The sequence below is a fragment of the Micrasema longulum genome, unplaced genomic scaffold (genome assembly GCF_059751315.1).
Source record: "Micrasema longulum isolate JH-2025_06_02 unplaced genomic scaffold, ASM5975131v1 h1tg000755l, whole genome shotgun sequence".
NCBI lineage: Eukaryota > Metazoa > Arthropoda > Insecta > Trichoptera > Brachycentridae > Micrasema > Micrasema longulum.
Genome location: NW_028277949.1, coordinates 233,630 through 253,547, shown reverse-complemented (window position 1 = coordinate 253,547; position 19,918 = coordinate 233,630). Strand labels below are relative to the sequence as shown.

At 32.2% G+C, this 19,918-nt stretch overlaps 1 protein-coding gene across 1 annotated transcript in view; it reads right to left on the bottom strand.

Annotated features, from left to right (window-relative positions):
• LOC148279135 (uncharacterized) overlaps positions 1-18,503 on the bottom strand; it is a 109,106-nt gene extending 90,603 nt beyond the window's left edge. Inside the window, 1 exon segment of the mRNA XM_088230385.1 lies at positions 18,153-18,503. Coding sequence (XP_088086511.1) covers positions 18,153-18,240 — 88 coding nt within the window. The 5' untranslated portion in view covers positions 18,241-18,503.
• Between the last annotated feature and the right edge of the window lie 1,415 nt (positions 18,504-19,918).

The window sequence follows — 19,918 nt, the reverse complement described above, 5'->3', positions numbered from 1 at the left end:
AAGCATATAATTTATCCCTGTTACAGCAAAATAAATTAAAAATCACAAATACGCCGCTCATGTTACGCGCGCGTCCCTTATCACTGTCATCAACCAACTGAAGACTGAATCTGTTTTAGACACCCGCTGCAGAACAGCGTCTCTATCTTCCTTGTTATGACTTCTATCTTCGTGCTCTCTCTTGTATAAGGTATCCGTATAGATGTGTTGCTGAATTAGCGGACATTCATTCTTCGCGTAGCAAGGATAAATATTTTTTGTATTAACATTTAGCACAGTTGTACAAATTTTACTTTCCAAATCGGGTTTGAAAACGTCCATTTGAAGATTACAAAAAATACGAATCCATTATTTTTAAAAATAAGAGAGATATATCAAGTCTTGTGTCCTATGTCGACTAATGTGACATCACAGCCACATACGAGTTAACAACTACACAAGACTGCACAAATTAAAGTTTTAAGTTTCTCTCTACACACTTAAGATTAGCATATTTGTTTCTGGCCGGATCCATAATAAGATACGGGATCACCGCCTGGGGACATTGTTGTGCAACAAACATTATGTACAAAATGCACTTGTCAAATTGATTGCACCAACTTATGTATATAACCAGAGACATAATACTACATTTATGTATAAAGAATGAAATGTTTTACCAGTTATGGGTATTTTATGGAGTAAAATTATTTTCCAACAGATGCTGAGCTCAATGTATAAAATAAATTTGGACTACAGTTATCTAACAAGATTTACATCTGTCGATGGTCTAGTTCTTTAAAAATAAATATGGGCAGGCTACGTTAGATTATATTGTTCCTAAAATATTTGATATGCTGCCACTTGACTTGAAAATATGTCTCAATAAAAATCAAAATATGTTTTTATTACGAAAGTGGTTAGACAGGCGCCGTAGCGCAGTCGGTTAGAAGGCTTACTGTGAAACTGGCGTCGCGGGTTCGATTCCCGCCAGTTACAAGAAAAAAATACAAGAAAGATATTTTTCTCAATTGGGCTGGGTGTTGTGGTGTATTTTTCATTACCTCCTTCCATATCTTAAGGCTCTGAATAGGGGCTTAGCGGGTTATTCCTTTTTTTTTTTTTCAAACTGACAGGTTGTTTCTATACTGATTTATTATTTATTGAATTTAAGAAACTCAATATTTTGATATTTCGTTAAATACATTTTTTTCTTTTGTCTTTTATTTACGTATTTCAGATCGTAATTTTAACAGATAATTTTAATTTAATATTTTTTGTAGATTTAAATTTACGTTTTTGATTTATTTTGTTTTATTTTACATCTTGCTTTGGTTGCATTTCTAGCACCCACTATTTTTTTTCTTCTTAAGTTTCAAAATCGGGATGTAAATGTTTATACCATTAATTCAAAGCATTAAAAAAATATATATTATAACATAATTTCATTATTTTATACGTGTACAATAATATGTATCTACTCTTTCATTTGAATCTTAATTCAAACTAATGTCTCCGAGCTGATGACAAACTTTTTAACAGTTTATCGAGACAGATATGTTTTGATATTTTATGTTTTTTAATAATATATTAATATTGTAATAACGAGTGTATTTTATTGAATAAATAATCTATAATAGAAATACAAAAAGAGTAGTTAAGAAACCGATTTAATTTAATTAGAAACATTGTGCTTTTAATTAATATGTCTGATTGTTCGATACATCATGCATTCAAATCAATATATAAATAAATATAAGATAACAAAAAAATAAATCAATATATTGACAGTCACATGTCAATATATTTATGAAAACTTGAAATAAGTATGTACATAAAAATATTTATGATTTTAAGAGGAACAGAGATTTTCAAAGGTTCAACACGAGAAATAAAGGTATGCTAGTTGGGCCCACTACTAGAATGCAAAATATTAATAGTTCTTTTGCCTAAAACTGCATACGATTCTACAACATGGGACCTCATGAAATTCAGGCTCAGCCAACAAAAAAAATAAAGATTTTGTCAAGCACAGGCTGTATGGAAAGAGCTACTATATAGTCGAAGAATATTTGCAGAACAAGACAGCTTGGAATGAGATTCGTGTTTATTGATTTTAGTTTGTTTATTTAAATTTATTTGTATGTTAGGTTTAATTTACTAATATAGCTATTGTATTATACAGTTATAATTTACTGGCGTTTATAAGTGATTCAATGAATCCTATTTAAAGAATATACTAAACTAAATTAATATGAATTACCCAAGAAAACATACACTACGATCCATTTCAGAAGAGTGTAAAAATCGACACGGCACGATAAATTAACATGGAGTGAATTGTTTTTTTTTTGTATTATGATTACTTTTTTTATAACTTAAACCCCTGAAATACCCTCTACAAACCGCATCAGATAATACTGATTTAGTTGTGGAACAGTAATCTGCTGCGTGTTGTATTGATGGAAGTTAGTTAAGATACTATATTTTTTTATAGTGAGCTTGACACGCAAATCTACACAAATTATAAAAAATCACTATCAAAAAGTTATTTCAAATTATTTGGTCAGTGAGGAAGTTCAGCCATACGGAAAATTGGATACAAAAATGATTTCTCACGCGCAGTAAAAATTAGAGTACGGCAACGTTTCTTGAAAATGTATGAAAAATATAAAAAATATTTGGATAAAAACGAACTACTTTGAATGACGTCACTAGTTCTTATGAATCAACCAATAATATGAGAGTTGTGATTAATTTCTGGTTTACGGTAAGTCAACTGACAAATCGGCAGATCTGACTGAGAAGAAGGCGAAGAGAACTTGAGACGTCCCACACGGAGTAATCTCAAAAATACAAAAAATATTAAAATCATAGCACTGATAATACGATACAAATATTTTTTTAATCGGTTTAGTTTATTAGTATATTAAAAAATAAATAAGAATAAAAAAAAAACACTGAACTTCCTCATTATTTGTTAACTTACAAAATTTAAGTAAGGGACATTTTTTAACATCAATAATTACGTTCTAAAGTTTGGTCTTCGAAGATATTTCTACTCATTGGTCAATAAGCATGAATTACTAAGGCATCGACAAGTTAAGTGATAGATTTTTTAAGAGCTATAAAAATAGTGAGATATAAAAAGTTTTGTCTGACCGGTCGATGACCGGCGCAGAGTGTGCACAAACATAACGGATATCAAATAATCACTATTCCTAATATTATGAACACTCCGAAAGTGCTTATCATCGGCAGACCGATCACTACTCCTTACCGCTGTACCCCGAATCAAAAATATTTTTACATTATAATTTGTTATTGTATATTTTAAATTTATCAAGATTAAGCGGTAGAAGAATTATAACCGACTTACTTAATTTATGTAAAATAATTAATTCTATGTTTGATACCCCTGCAATTTATCACTTATTAATTTTAATGTACCAAAAATGACAACTCGGCAAACCTACCAATACTGTGGCAACAATACTTCGACTTCATATGGTAAAAATGCAGTCATCAATAGACGTCACGCTATAGGCAATAAGTACCAAGACGTTGGTGACTCATTGCATGTTAAGTTTAGCACATATAGGACGGTCCTTCTCCTGCATTTCATGGGTAGGAGAAGCTAGTACCTAACAGTTCTAGATAACATTTTTTTTTTTATTATTCAGTATTCTTCAAAATTGTTTAAATTTCTTTCTTAATGTTTTTTTCTCTTTTTTTCCTTTCCTTTTCTTAATTTTATTTAAAGTACAAAATATTTCTCTTTATCAATTTTTTTTATCAGCATATATTTTTATGTATATTTATACTAGTTACCTAAGTAGTAGTTTTAATTACTCATACATATACATATATGGCGTATGTATAGCCTGTGAGCTCGCCAATACATGACAGATGACATTAACATAACCATAGAAAAACATAGCAGTTGAGCTCTCAGAAGTAAAGCAACGTGAATGCAGCAATGCTTGAACTACATGTCAATAATATTCTAATAATAAATAATATTATTTGGCCATACGGAACTTTAAAGCACACCTTGGTTTAATTACTAATAGTATTTTATCGGTTAGGTAGGTGTATTTAAAAAAATGTTGCGTACCTGAAAAAAGCACAAATAATTATGTTTTTGTAAATGATGTCAGTAGCGACACTCAGAGAGTGGCTTTGTGACGTTTTGACATTTTTTATAAGAAATTCATGGCGTAGCCGAAATACTGTTATAAAAACGAGGATGTTTTTGTTGATTGACGTTAGCAGGCGCTACCCAGGGACGACTTTGTGACGTGAGAAATTATTTAAAAAAAGAGATTCATGGCGTAGCCGAAATATTGTAATTAAAACGAGGATGTTTTTGTTGATTGACGTTAGCAGGCGCTACCCAGGGGCGACTTTGTGACGTGAGAAATTATTTTAAAAAAGAGATTTATGGCGTAGCCGAAATATTGTAATTAAAACGAGGATGTTTTTGTTGATTGACGTTAGCAGGCGCTACCCAGGGGCGACTTTGTGACGTGAGAAATTATTTAAAAAAAGAGATTTATGGCGTAGCCGAAATATTGTAATTAAAACGAGGATGTTTTTGTTGATTGACGTTAGCAGGCGCTACCCAGGGGCGACTTCATGACGTGATGAAATTATTAATTTAAATATTTTTTTTCATTTTACATAGCGTAGCCGAGATAAGAAATTGCGTGGTGTTTCGAAATTTAACCGTGTAGGTAGCCGCCTAGTTACAATATTATTTTTGTATTTGTATAACTCCTGTTTTATAATGTTTATGTATTTATCGCTATAAGAATTAAACTAAAGATAGTTTTTACTTTTAATCGCTATCCGTTTTTTAAATTATGTTTGTAACACTCAGTAATATTTATTTTTCAAGTATTCAATGTTATTTTTGCATTTTAATTAATATTGTTAATATAAAGCGTATTTTTATTTATTCGAATTTACTAGACTGTTTTTATTACAAAAAATAAAAATGCATATTTCTCTATGTATTTTTCTGTTATAAACAATCTATTAAAATAATATACATCAAATTTCCATTGTCTGTTGATTTTATTTGCAATCTTCTTTTTTTTCGATGGTTAAAACTCTAGGAAATTCAAAGACAATAAATTTTTTACTGTCATATATTGGCGAGCTCACACGCTATACATAGCCCACATATATATATATATATATATATATATTTATCGTTTAGTGTTTTTCAAAATTGTTTTAATTTTGTTATTAATATGCATTGCTTTCTTAGTTTTTTTTTTACAGGTTCAAAATATTTCTATGGCCAAATATTTTATTATTTATCAATATTTTTATAACTGGTAGTATAATTTATAAGCTGTGTTTGGTTTTTTTTTTCATATCGTAATTTGTAAATCACTGTTTTGCATTAATTTGTTTTGATTACTATTTTTTACTTTTAAATTCACTTACATGTATGTATTTTATTGTGCATGCAACTAATATATAAAAGGCACTAAGACCTCAAAATGTAACATGATTAGAATTAAAGTTGTCAGAAAAAGTGACGACATAACTTTGTAGTAACGTCAAAGGAGTTATTTATATTGACACACGAAAACTCATTTGTATCTGGCGTGTTAATTTATTTTTTTTAACAATGCTTGAAACATAAATCAACATTAATATATAAAATCAGCTTTAAAACTAAAAAAAACTAAACTAAACCTAATTATTAACGACGTTCTTACAAGGTTTCATTATTTTGCAAAAACGTTAGAGATGAGACAAATTAATCAATGTAAATTGATCGAATAAAAAAAATATTCATTTGACGTTGTTCATGAAAAAAGTATAAATGTCTCATTTTTTGGTGAATAATTGTGTTAAACACGCTATAATAGGTTTGTGTTTGCGTTTTTTATATCAATTTTCGGAAACAGAGTTTCATGATTGCATGAAATAACTGATAAAATCGATTTGATCAAGTGATCAGTAATTTCCCATCACTAATGAAATCGAATAAGTTTGACAGCTGTCATTGTAATCAAGCTATATTTTAAGGACTATAATTGCCGTTTGTTTCAATAAAATAAAATAAAAAACATTTTTAATTATTAGTTTATTTATTTGGCTTTTATACAAACATGCTTCGTGTCCAACAAAATAATAAAATTTCAAATAAAAAATCGTGTTTGTTAAAGTAAAACAAATAAAATGTAAGTGTGTGTGTGTAAACAATAAACATACTTTTTTGTTGTATTTTATGGAAAGGAAGAAGAAGAAATACTTGAACCGTCTATTAGGAGAAATATTTCTTCAAACGTGATTTACTTACACGTTATAATTATTAAGATTACACAAAGGAAATTCTTCGTCATTTTCCTTGATGTTCCTGCAATATTAACAAATAACAGAGAATGGTTACGAATTGGACTATTTTATTTATTTGTTTAGGCATCATTTAGGTCATAACATTTTAAGAATAATTGGAGACGAGGAACAAGAATCCCAACCGTCCATGCGCTCTGTAGCTGCAAGATGTGGTGGGATATTTATTTATTGTACAGCGCCCTTGAGGTGATTTTCACAAAAACGGCGCTATATAAATTATCCAAATATATATAAGAACTAACAAAATATTTTAATAACATTACATTTCAATCAAAATTTACCAGGGAACATATTTTTTCAAATTGATTTAAAATATTTCAAAGCTTTCTATTTTTTCCAGTAACTCATTGTACAATTTTAAACCCTTGTACAATGAGTTTTGAGACTCCGGGTTCCTCCTCATTGGTAATCTCATCTTTTTTATCTCTAATTTCATATGATTGGAATTGCTGGTTAAATTTGATAGAATATTATGTTTTATTTCATTTAACCCCTCGAAATAAAAATTGCAAAATTATATTTTATTTGTTGAAAGCAAATTTCTTTCTACATTTGAATATACAGGTTGTTCTTTAAACCCTGTCACATCCGAAACCACGATTATCAGAATAGGCAAGAAGATATATTAGCATATTTAAAAAAAATTTAGAACAATGATAAAAAAAATACATATATGTAGGTATATATTTTTTAAATGGTTGCTTACTTCTGCAGGGGAGAAGCGAGGGGGGCGTGGCCGCGCTGTCGGCGTTGTATCAGACCCCCCCTTGTTTCTCCCCTGCAGAAGTAAGCAACCATTTGCTTTTTTTGATATTTTATTTTTTTAAATTTTACTCATTCTAAAAAAATAATTAAATGTGCCAATATGTCTTCTTGCTCATAGTGATCATCGTGGTTTCGGATGTGACAGGGTTGAATGAACACCTGTATATACATTATTCTCGAGTATTATCCTCATTGCCTTATTACTGAATTGGAATGTTTTTGATTTCAATTTCTAATTTTCCCTTATGGAGATTTTCGCTTTTAAAAACCTGAATTTAATATTTAAATATGAACAAATAATAACTTTTCGATTTTTAAAAATATAATAAAGAATTGAAAGCAATGGTCTCAAATATATTTAAAATACATTTTAATTTAATCAATAATGATGGCATTGATAATACGTAAACACCTGTTATCATAATAATGGTTCATGGTAGATTATGATAAAAAGAGATATTATAAACTCTATTTATAATGAGTCATTAAATTAAAACGAAGATTTATTAATGAATTCATAGACTTGGGTCGAATTTAAACAGATTTTACATAATAATAAAACAAAAGTAAATATGCAAAGTTGGAATGAAAATAAAAGCAAACCAGGAAACATAATAACTAGTTTTTTGTGGCTGTTTAACAAAGCAGTACATGACAAAGCAATCCAAGTTTTGAGCGTGTCCAAATGTTTGTAGACAGGCTGGATTTCCTCCCTAGGGAGTAATTTAGATATTTTTTGCAACAGAGAGAAAAACAACAAATTTAAATAACTCCCTAAGGAGGAAATCCAGCCTGTCTACAAACCTCTGGACACACTCAAAACATTGTTGATTAAACTAACCCGGTATAAAGAGGTAAAAAAAAATTGTTTTTAGGCGTTGCTAGTAGGTGAATTGGTTCAGCCGGATGAATATTACGCACATGATAAAGGCTTCAGTTCTTTTACTTCACAAAAGTCAACGGGTGGAAGAGTTGAGGAAATGTGAATGTTTAAACATAAGCAGAACGGTGAATGTTACAGTCTGTAAAGTGGCCACTTAAACCAGCCAATAAACTATACCTCAATTATCATTTCAAAAACGTTTTTGTATTTTTTTCTAGTGATTTCTATGATACTATTAATTTGTATATTTGATTAAGTATGTATCCATAAATCTAAATTAGTACAATTTATATTTTAATATTTATACCTGATTTTTTTACACTGTCTTTTTTGGAATTAAACTATTTATACTTTGCTTTTCTAGATTGTTATTATACTGCATAACATGTTATTATAATATTATTAATTTTAAATATGTATTTAGTATTGTTAATTATTATGGTTTAACATGGGCACAGCCTAAAACGCCGTAATAATTTCATAAACATGTAAATGAGCGCAATTTTAAATGGATAAATAAATAAATGACAGGTCAAATGCCTAGACTTCCATATTCCCTTCTCAAAATGTTTTCCTCTCATTAGTAACAAATTTAAAACTAAATATTTGCATTCTTATGATTTATCTAGATATTTCAATTTTGAGGGGCATTTTCAACAAATTGTAAATAACCCATCATGAAAACATGGGAATCAAGTTGTGATAGAGCGGGGTTCGAACCTTGGACCTCTGATCCAAGAGCCCACGACACTAGCCACGAGACCACAACCAGAGTTATAATTTGTATTTAAAAATCTTTTAATTCTCGGTATGGGTGCCTGGGCCCCGATTACAATGGGAAGTTAACATTTATATTCAATTTTATCTACAAAGTAAAATTAAGTTTTCTGCATGAAAAGCAGAATACGCAAACAATATTATAAAGAGTCCTCCAATAGGGATGATACAATTTTAAATGGCTATAATGGCAACATTGCATTTTTTTTAAAATTCCTTATGCCATTTGTGTTCAGTGCCATTTAATCATGGAAAGATACACGCTCAACAACGTTTCGAAATTATTAAATTGTTTTATCAAAAATAATTAAGAAATTAAAAAATAATTCATGGACGACATTCTTCAGTTAATCGGCCCACTATTCGTCGTATTGTAGACAAATTTGAAAATGAATTTTCTTAACACGAGACAAGAGTACCAGTTACCAGTACGACAAAGAGATGCACGTCCACAAGAGAATATTGATGCAGTAGCAGCAAGTGTAAGAGATAATCCAAATTTATCAATTGAACGTCGTCTTTAAGAATTGAATCTTTCTCAAACAACATGGATAATTTTAAGAAAAGATTTGAGTTTACACCCTTACAAAATTCAATTGGTTCAAGAATTAAAGCCAGCAGACCACCACCAACGTCGTTTATTTGCTGATTTTGCTTTAGAACAAATCAATGCAGATCCGTTTTTACCGTTCATTGGTGTTAAGCGATGAAGCTCATTTTTGATTAAACGGTTATGTAAAAAAACAGAATTGCAGAATTCAGAGAAACGTGTTATTGGTGAAATAACACCAAATTTACGTGAAAAAGTGACGGAAAGTTGGGTTGACAGAATGCGGTGTGTACAGAGAAGTCGTGGTGCTCACATGAACGATATAATTTTTCATACTTAATGGCATAATGTAACCTTTCAAATAAATAAAAAATGTGTCTCACTGAATAATTTATGTGTTTTTTAAATTTTTAAATTGTATCGCTTTTAATGAAAGACCTTTTATTATAACAGTATTATTGTACATATGACTGAAAATTTCGATAAATATTTATTTAAAAAATACATAATAAATCAATAAAATACGTGTGCATAGGGCTCAGAGAAAAAATGCGCCTAGAATATGCCCTTGAGAAGTAAATCATTTGAGATTACTTACAAAGCCAATCAGACAGTTTAGTCATCACCATCCGGGATAAGTCACACGATTGTGCGTTGGTAGTTGGTATTGATACGAGGCAGTGCAGTTTTGTTTGCTCAGTGGCTATCGCCCACGTGTGTAGTTTGCACTGGGACTGTGGGCAGTCAGATGCACGGCGATGCTTGGCACCATAACCCAACAGCTCTCACTCTTATTCTTGTAGATGGGGGTCAGTGCTACATAAACTCCTGACTTCTTATTCCTATTATTGTAGAGGAACCCCACTTTGAAGAATAAACTAACGGCTCACTGCTTTACTTATTCTTGTGGATGGGAGTCAGTGCTACATAAACTCCTGACTTCTTATTCCTATTATTATAGAGGAACACCACTTTGAAGAATAAACTAACGGCTGACTGCTTTACTTATTCTTGTAGATTGGGGTCAGTGCTACATAAACTCCTGACTTCTTATTCCTATTATTATAGAGGAACCCCACTTTGAAGAATAAACTAACGGCTCACTGCTTTACTGCTCTCACTCTTATTCTTGTAGATGGGGGTCAGTGCTACATAAACTCCTGACTTCTTATTTTTGTAGTGGGTGCCAGTAAATTAGTTTTCGCTCTCTAAGCCTAGATCTATTAAATATCGGGCTATTGGGTAAGATAACTATTACTCTGGCGGCCTGGTGGTGTATTGTTCAGAGCGTTTGCCTACTATGCGAGAGGTTTCGGGTTCGATTCCCGACATGGTGGGTATGATTTTTTTCAATTTGAAGGGTGTTTTTACACTAGAATATTTCATAGTCTCTGGACTGGAAAAAGGCAAAAAAAAGTGTTATTAAGATTATTTAAGCTTTCATATTAATCCAAAAAACGTATTATTTATAAAGTATTATTGTGGCATTATTTTTCTTTTTCATTATTACATAGCTAAATATTAGCCACTTTGTGTTTATGTTAAATTATTCTCAGTTTTACTTTGTTATATTTATATTTACAACATAAGATTTTCTAACTTTAATTGTCATCTTTTATATATTATGTTTTTTTTTAAACTTTTTTGCAGTTTTTTTTTTATAAATTTTTTACTTAAACCAATTTGTTTAGTTTGAATTATTCTGTTGAATTATATAGTCATATTTCATATTATTTATTACTTAATGAATTGTTCACTGCTGTGATTATTTCTGTAAAACTTTTTATTTTAAAAGGTTCTTTGAACCGTTGATATATAAATAAATAAAAACGGGTTGCGTGAAAAAATTGATAATGCAACCCATTTTTAAGAAAATAAAATATATTTTTGTGGTGCTACCGGTCCTTAAGGATCTACGAACGATAATTCACTAAGGGTGAGGTTAATCACCAGGGCATTATGAGATATGTATTGATAAGCGATAATAAATCAACAGAGAGGGAAAAAGTTTTCGAGAAGAAATTTGGAAGTCTAGGCATTTACAGGGCTTATGACCTGTCATTGGCTGGTTTAAGTGGCCACTTTACACACTGTGTAACATTCACCATTCTGCCCATGTTTGAACATCCACATTTCCTCAACTCTTCCATCTGTTGACTTTTGTGAAGTGAAAGAGCTGAAACCTTTATCACGTGGGTGAGATTCATCCGGCTGAACCAAATCACCTACTAGGCAACGCCTGGAAACAATTTTCCAATTTTTATACTTCTTCTTTTACCAGGTAGTAATTCAACAATGTTTGATTATGTCCAAATGCTTGCAGACTGGCTGGATTTCCTCCCTAGGGAGTTGTTCATATTTAGATTTATTTCAACAGAGAGGGAAAAAGTTTTCGAGAAGAAATTTGGAAGTCTAGGCATTTACAGGGCTTATGACCTGTCATTGGCTGGTTTAAGTGGCCACTTTACACACTGTGTAACATTCACCATTCTGCCCATGTTTGAACATCCACATTTCCTCAACTCTTCCATCTGTTGACTTTTGTGAAGTGAAAGAGCTGAAACCTTTATCACGTGGGTGAGATTCATCCGGCTGAACCAAATCACCTACTAGGCAACGCCTGGAAACAATTTTCCAATTTTTATACTTCTTCTTTTACCAGGTAGTAATTCAACAATGTTTGATTATGTCCAAATGCTTGCAGACTGGCTGGATTTCCTCCCTAGGGAGTTGTTCATATTTAGATTTATTTCAACAGAGAGGGAAAAAGTTTTGGAAGAGTTGAGGAAATGTGGATGTTCAAACATGGGCAGAATGGTGAATGTTACACAGTGTGTAAAGTGGCCACTTAAACCAGCCAATGACAGGTCATAAGCCCTGTAAATGCCTAGACTTCCAAATTTCTTCTCGAAAACTTTTTCCCTCTCTGTTGAAATAAATCTAAATATGAACAACTCCCTAGGGAGGAAATCCAGCCAGTCTGCAAGCATTTGGACATAATCAAACATTGTTGATAATAAATCATATTATCAAAACACGAATGATTAAAGGCATTATACGGTGAAAGGAATGTCAATATCATAAGTCGAGTCACCCAATAAGGTAAGCTTGTGTGTCATGTTACGCGGCGAATACATTATCTAATATCAGCTGCTTCAAGAAGACGGCAGTTCATTCTGTTACGTCAGTGGTTCTGAACCTTTTTGAAGTCAGGGAGCAGTTTTGATCGTAAGGGAAATTCGCGGAACACACTAAAGATAACTATTATTAAAAATAAAACTGATTATTTTATTAGACAAGTAAAAAATTACATTAAATAAAAAAATACATAAATACTCCAATGAAACTTTTTACGGCGAAAATTATTTAATGTGACACCCGAGCTGGTCGGCTTTTACAAATTTCAGCGATATTGGGTCTAATATTTGATAAAGCTACTCTCAATTCTTCATCCAAATTGCTAAGTCTTACGCGTTTCTTCGTTTTAATATTGGTTAATGTCGAGAATCCTAGCTCACACAAATATGAGGTTGAAAACTGTAGTAAAATTTTAAGTGCCCTTGTGGAGAGAGCTGGGTATTCGTCTTGAACAAAAATCCAGAGTTATTTCTGAAAATTTTTTTTTAGAGTACGATCTGATGAGTAATTAATTGTTATTCTTCTGGATACGAAAATTCACAATTCGATATATCCCCTGGAAGTATCAATTGCCGCAAAGGGATTTCGATCTGAATCTTTCGATATTCGTTTAATAACAAATTTATCCATTGTAAGATACACACAAAAGATGATTTAATCACAGGGTCTGTCTATTAGCTACGTGTATAAACGCAATAACGCAAGGGGAATCCCCTGCGTGGAAGTCCTAGTAACTACTAACCGAGCAACGTTTTTCGATAGAGTACTTGACCGCTGGCGCTGTTGTGAGGTGAGCGCACACAACTTCACTTTGAAAGGGTGTCGACACATCTAGCCATTATATTTGCAACTCAAATCGCACAGTAAACGAGTCAACATTTAATTTTGGTTTTCATAATTTCGCGGAGCACCGGTTAAGAACCACTGTGGTAGACAATAAATTTCAACAAAGGTGGAAAATTCATTGAGAAGGTGCAAAATTATACTGACAAATTTATATTAAATACCATAATAGAAAAATGCTAGGTACAAGAGAATAAAGACAGTTTTTGCTACCATTCGTGTTATGAGGAACTTCAGCCCTACGAGAAAATTTATTTATTTATTCATATTTTTTCCATTATAAACTATAATTAATAATAAAAATAATGTGACCTCACTGTTACCCGTGCCGAGGACACTTCACAATATTTTTTTTAAATATTTTTACATTTGAGAATAAACAACGAAGACTAACTTAATAAACAGAGACAATTAGCAAAATGTTCGGACAGTTTTAAACACTACGTATTTATGTTTATAATTAAATTATGTAAATCTATATTATTTATATTACAAAACGCACAATGAAAGAACAAAAACATAACATAAGCTATACATTTGTGGAGCAGTTGATTTAATATTGGTTTGGGCGAATAATACAATCCATTTTACTTTTACCAGCTCCACTATCCATTTTTTATAGCCTTTTTGAACATTTTCTCGTTACAAATTGTTTTAATAGATAGTAGAAGAAGGTTATAGATTTTAATTGAATAATACTCAAAATCCCTTTGTCCGAAAGTGGTATTAGTTTGTATTTGTTAAGTTGTTGGGTAAAAAAAAAATTATTTCTTGCGAGCGGTAAAAAATTAGAGCATTAAATAGTACGGCAAAGTTTCTTGAAAATGTACGAAAAAAATAATAAAAAATATTTTAATAAAAACGCACTACTTTGAAGGACGTCACTGGTTCATATAAACCAACCAATGATATGAGAGCTGTGAAGGATATCCGGTTTGCTTACCGTAAACGAACCGATCGGGAGAACTGAGAGAACAGAACATCTGACGTCACACGCGGAGTTATTTTATAAATACAAAACTTTAAAAATCATTGCGCATAGTCTATGAACAAATAAAAAAAAAGAATAAAAAACACTAAACATCCTCATGCACTATGGTCATACTTTCATTTCTTTCAAAAACCATCACATTCGATTTATCGACATTCATCAGCAAATCGCTTCCCTTGCCTACATCGTAGATCTTCGTTACCAAGAATTGCAGTTCCTCTTTGTTGTTAGCAAGAAGCACGGCATCGTCGGCATACAAAAGACAATTGACATTTAAATCACCCATTTTTGCTCCCATTCTTAACCCTTTCAATTCTTTCATGCAGTATTTGAGTGATTTGAAAAATAATGCGGGTTGGGGTGAGAACCCAATTACGTACGTAGATAACACAGATTGTTGTTTTGAGTGGGTACAGTTTGCCACCTGATGACTTGGGCGGTGCCCACATTCAAAGAAAAATTGGTCGTTGCCCAACGAGTAGAGCTGTTCAAAGAAGCATTCTGTAACCTGAGCCTCGATTATGAACGCTATCTTCACCCGCACATATCGAGACTATTTTTTAAAAACACGAAACGTACCGATACAGAAAATTTCACTTTGATACTCCGTTTGAATAAAATAACAAATCCGTTCAGTTTCGAGGTGCGGAAAATGGAATAACGAAACGTCAATTTCGTTTTTTTTAGTTAAGCATAAAAGGTCCGAAATGCAGTTGTCTTTTTGCATAGCATCGGGGAGGCATCTTCAAGGCAGTGACAGGAAAACAATGTTCAAATATGTACATATTTATCAAAATTCCCTGTCACCGCATATCCTCAGAATTTATGTGATTCGAAACACAAAGATAATTAATAAATACAATAATTGACATCAAACTTTCGATTGTGTTTATTTCATATATATACGAGTAATCTCAATCTAGCAATAGCAAACCATTGCCAGGTTCAGTTCGTTTAATAATTTTAAAAAAAGAGATGTAGACAATACTGATTGAAATCTAGCCGTATTTAATGAACACGAATTGAATTTACATTTACGATAAATGTAGTTAAATGTGTCATGTCGGTCGACCGGCACCAGTGCTGATCGAAGAGAGTCTAGATTTGCGTTTCCGTTTCGCCGCCCTTGGTACCTTGTTGAATTGGTAAATGTGGGCCTGGAATTTAACGTTACCAGTGTCCATTCTTTGTAACAACAAGTAAAAGCCGTTTACGTTTGGACAATACAATATTCTTTTGACCCAGGATTCGACCATTGTCCAAGTGTAAACAGAAATTTGTAGGACAAAATATTGTCCCGAGACATCGCCACAGAGATAGACGGGCAGGCTATCTCCGCAGAACAATGATTACTCCACCTTTGCGCGTGGCCAACGTGTCGCTCCCAAAAAAAAAATCTACCGAAAGGGGCGGCCTGCGGTTCGCGCCTGTCTCTCCATCAATGAACTGGAGCTCACGCACACCTTTCTGGAGTCGCTGCTCAACACCTGCCAGCAGTGGTACCAGGACAGGGATAAGGTATAAACACTTTATTTAAATGATGTACATGTTTTCAATCAATTAAGAATTGATTAGAATGTATTGATATAATATGTTTGTTTCTCTTAAAAATAACATTGAGTATAAGTTTGAATACAATAAAAAGGCTAATGGTGAAGAGCCAATTTTACCATTGAAAAAAAATCCTATGAACTTATTTTTGGTAGTACGAGAAAACAATCCTTTTTATTATTTAGTTCGTCCTTTGACAATTCCAATACATCTTGGTATAAAATGAATAATATTTTTCGTGAATTCGCTCGTAATAAACACCGCCGTGTATTAATTTTCGCAGCGCTCGCGAGTGAACTGCGGCCGAATTTTCGTTTTGTCCCAGCGTTCTGACCCGCGCGGTTGAAGCTGTTCACGAAGCTGGGACAAGACAATATTGTCATATCTATTGAATTGTCCACATGTAAACGGCCCTTTATGTAGGCATGTCAAAAGCAGACACAACCAAAGGACCTGTATGACAAGACGATATAACATGTTGAAGAAGCCAGGAATGCACGTCAGGATAGCCGCGTGCGGAGTTCAATTCTCTGTCTCCCTACAGAAAACGGCGTGAGTGATGACAGAAGAATTAGTGTTTTTTAAATTAAATTTATTTCACTTTAAAAATGAATATTTACTCGGACGTTTGATAGATACTGGCATAAAAATTACACGTTGCGTTCCAAAACATAAAATAATTAATTTTCAAATATGGAATTCTTTTTGCAAATGACAAACTTGGCTCGTCTTACCAACAGGGGTGCACTTTGTTCAAAAATCCAGTAAAAATAAATAAATTATAAGAAAGAAAGAATCTGACTGGGATCCATAAAAAGCGAACGCCAACATTCAAAAACAAACATTTTTTACACACAAAAAATAATATCATTCTCGTCGAATGCAACTGATAATGAATGATGAATAAAACATTTTTGCTCCTAACTTCTTTTTTACATATTTATTTATTTATTCATTCAAAATTACACTAGTTTAAATATTAATGAACTTATAAGGGCTTTTAAGGCTATGCTCGTGTCACGCCATAATAATTAACAATAAAAATACATAGTTATATTAATTAATGGCAATAGAATAACAATCTAGCAAAAAAGGCATAAGTAATAAATAATAAAATTCCAAAGAATACAATGCAAAAAAGATAATCAGAAATAATATGCCAAATAATAGTACGTACTAAATTGAATAAAACAAAAATACGTAATGAAAAAACATAACAATATCAAGATATATAAAAAGCAAATAAAAGTAAAAGTATGGAAGGAAAGCAGATTTGTAAATTTTTGCCAATTGCTAATCTCGAACTTTAAAAAAATTGACAACATCATCCCTATCGATGTGCAGCAACCAATTGCAATCATTTTTCATAATACATTGGCACTTGTGGAGTTCTTTATGGCTGCCGGAGGTTGATTTAAAAAAATCGGAGCCAGGAAGGTAAAGTTTCTTTGAGCTAGCTTCAAGTGAGTGGTTTGGCCAAGGTAATTAATCCTTCCCGCTGATCGCGTCTGTATATTTTGCTCCGACTTTATCTACAGATTTCCAGAACTTCACAAGTGCCTATTTAACAAATAGCTGCCGTGTTATAATATTATATTGAAGATTTTAATATCTACAAACACGCGCAGCACAAAGATCTACATTTCGCTGAAAACCGCACGTAAATCGGTTAAGGCATTTAGGAGGACGTCAGTGACATCACACGTGCAGAAGAATTATATATATAAAGATGTAAGTGCTTTACGAAATTTAATTGGACAACACATACGTTGATTTGCAGTTGTGGTATTTTAAAAATATACATTTATGCACCTAGATAGAATGAATTAAATAATAAAGTAAAAAGAAAGCATTAATGAAATAAAACAAAAATAATACAATACCCAAAATTTCAATTATATTTATTTAAGTAATACAAGTCAGAAAATAAAACGTAGATAATGATTTTGCAATACCAAGGTCAAGATTCAGATATTGTACGATGGTTGGTAACAGATTGTACTATTATAATATTAAAATAACACATTTGCAAGCATCATAATATATGTGCACTTGCAGATTCAAATACCTGTCATATTTATGTAGGTAAGCAATTATTTAAAAACGGTGACAATAATAATGAAAGACTCCTTAAGAAACGTATTATAACTGAGCATTGCTTATAAAGTGAGCATTTCTGATAAGAAAACGGAAAGTAAAATAATAATATCGATTGGTCCTATATGGCGCGAATCAAAACAGCCATTGCGGGCCGCTGAGAGAATGACATTATAATGAAGATCTTTGCGATGACTCACCTTCCGTGAGGGGGGTAACAGGAAAACAGTTGCATAACTCGAGGAACTGCAATCCCAGATAAATAATCCAGGCGATGATAGCCTCCATTATTTCACTTGTTTAACAAAAAAAACAGCCTTTTTGGAATCATGTTTTAGCACACCATTGCACACACAACGCTAAAAAACTGTAACAATTATAGAACTATTCTAATCACATTCCCACTAACACTTTAAAATTAACAATAAAACACTATTCACTATATTCTATCGGATTAATCGTTCCGTATCTATCTCATAATACATTAATTCACTGATTTATCAGATTTTGACGCAACATGACGTCACGACAACCCGACATCGCCATTCAACAAAAAAAGCAAAACATACCATAGAAATTGTCCCTAATATAGATGTTAATGTCAAATTCCTGAAAATGTTTTCATACAAATTGTCTATGGTACGATCCAACATCTGATTAGACAGTTCCTACTCACGCGGGGACGCGCCTTTTTTAAAAATAATAATATCGAGTCATTTACTCCTGACTTACTCCAAAGCTAAAGGGTCATTTACATGTGGATAATTCAACAAATATGACAATATTGTCACGTCCCAGCTAATACGAAAATTTGGCCGCAGTTCACACGTGAGCGCTGCAAAAATGAATACACAAATGCATTTATTATATTGGCAATAATTATAACGGTTTTGGGTAGTTTTACCCCTTGCGGATGATTTTTTTTAATGCAAACATATTTTTAATTAAAAAATGTTTTTTGATAAACCTTTTTTTATTTACAGGTTAAATTGTTTTTTTAGAGTATACTGAACACTGAAAAATGTTTTTATGCGAAATAGTCCATTTTCAAAAATAATGATGGTTACTTTCTTTTTACCTCAAACACGGTCGATATCAATAAAACCCATTTAGTGGCGTTTTTTAAAATTTATTTTTAATAGTTGCAAATTATTTGTAATTACCTTGCTTTTGTTTTATGCATGGTTTTATCGAATGTATTTGTCTTAAAGTTATATTCAGTTGACTTTGACTTTTTTCACCGTAGATAACAATAAAAGCAGAATCAGAATAAATAAAATAACACTTGAAACATTACATTAACAATTAATAAAAAAATAGTCGTAAAGGAGCTAAATACCACCATTAAATAACTTATACCAGCCTGCTTGATCGTCCCTGTTATGAATTGAACAGTCTCTCTTCGTGTATCATTACAGTTCAGAAGCTCAGCTATGTTATTTGTCGCAGCAATCTGAGTGTTTAGTTTGCATTCAAGCTCCCATATTGGCCTATCGAACACTGAGCAGTATATTAGAAGAAGTTCTACAGTCTGCTCAGTGATACCATCACATGAGCAGCAACCATGGTCTCACAGCCCAAAGCGATGCAGATATCGCCTCATGCATCCATGACCTGAGAGAGCCTGAGTTAGTTCATATGTAGGCGTTTCATGCTTCCAAAACGTTTTGGCCTCGTCTGTGCTTCTCAAAAATTGCTTGATCCACTTATTGGCAGTTTCTTCTTCATATATTTTTCCCCACTCATTGGATTTATCGTTTGAAAAGGACCACCTTACATGGCTTATTGGGATTTCATCAAAGTTCGCCTCACTTTTTCGACCGTAGCAGCCTTAGCTAGTTCATCTGCTCTCTCATTTCCGATTTTCCCAGCATGAACTCTAACACAACAGAATAAAACATATATGCCTCGTGTACTGAGAGCATAGTGAAGTTTTTGAATGTTGCTTATGATGGCATTCGTGGAG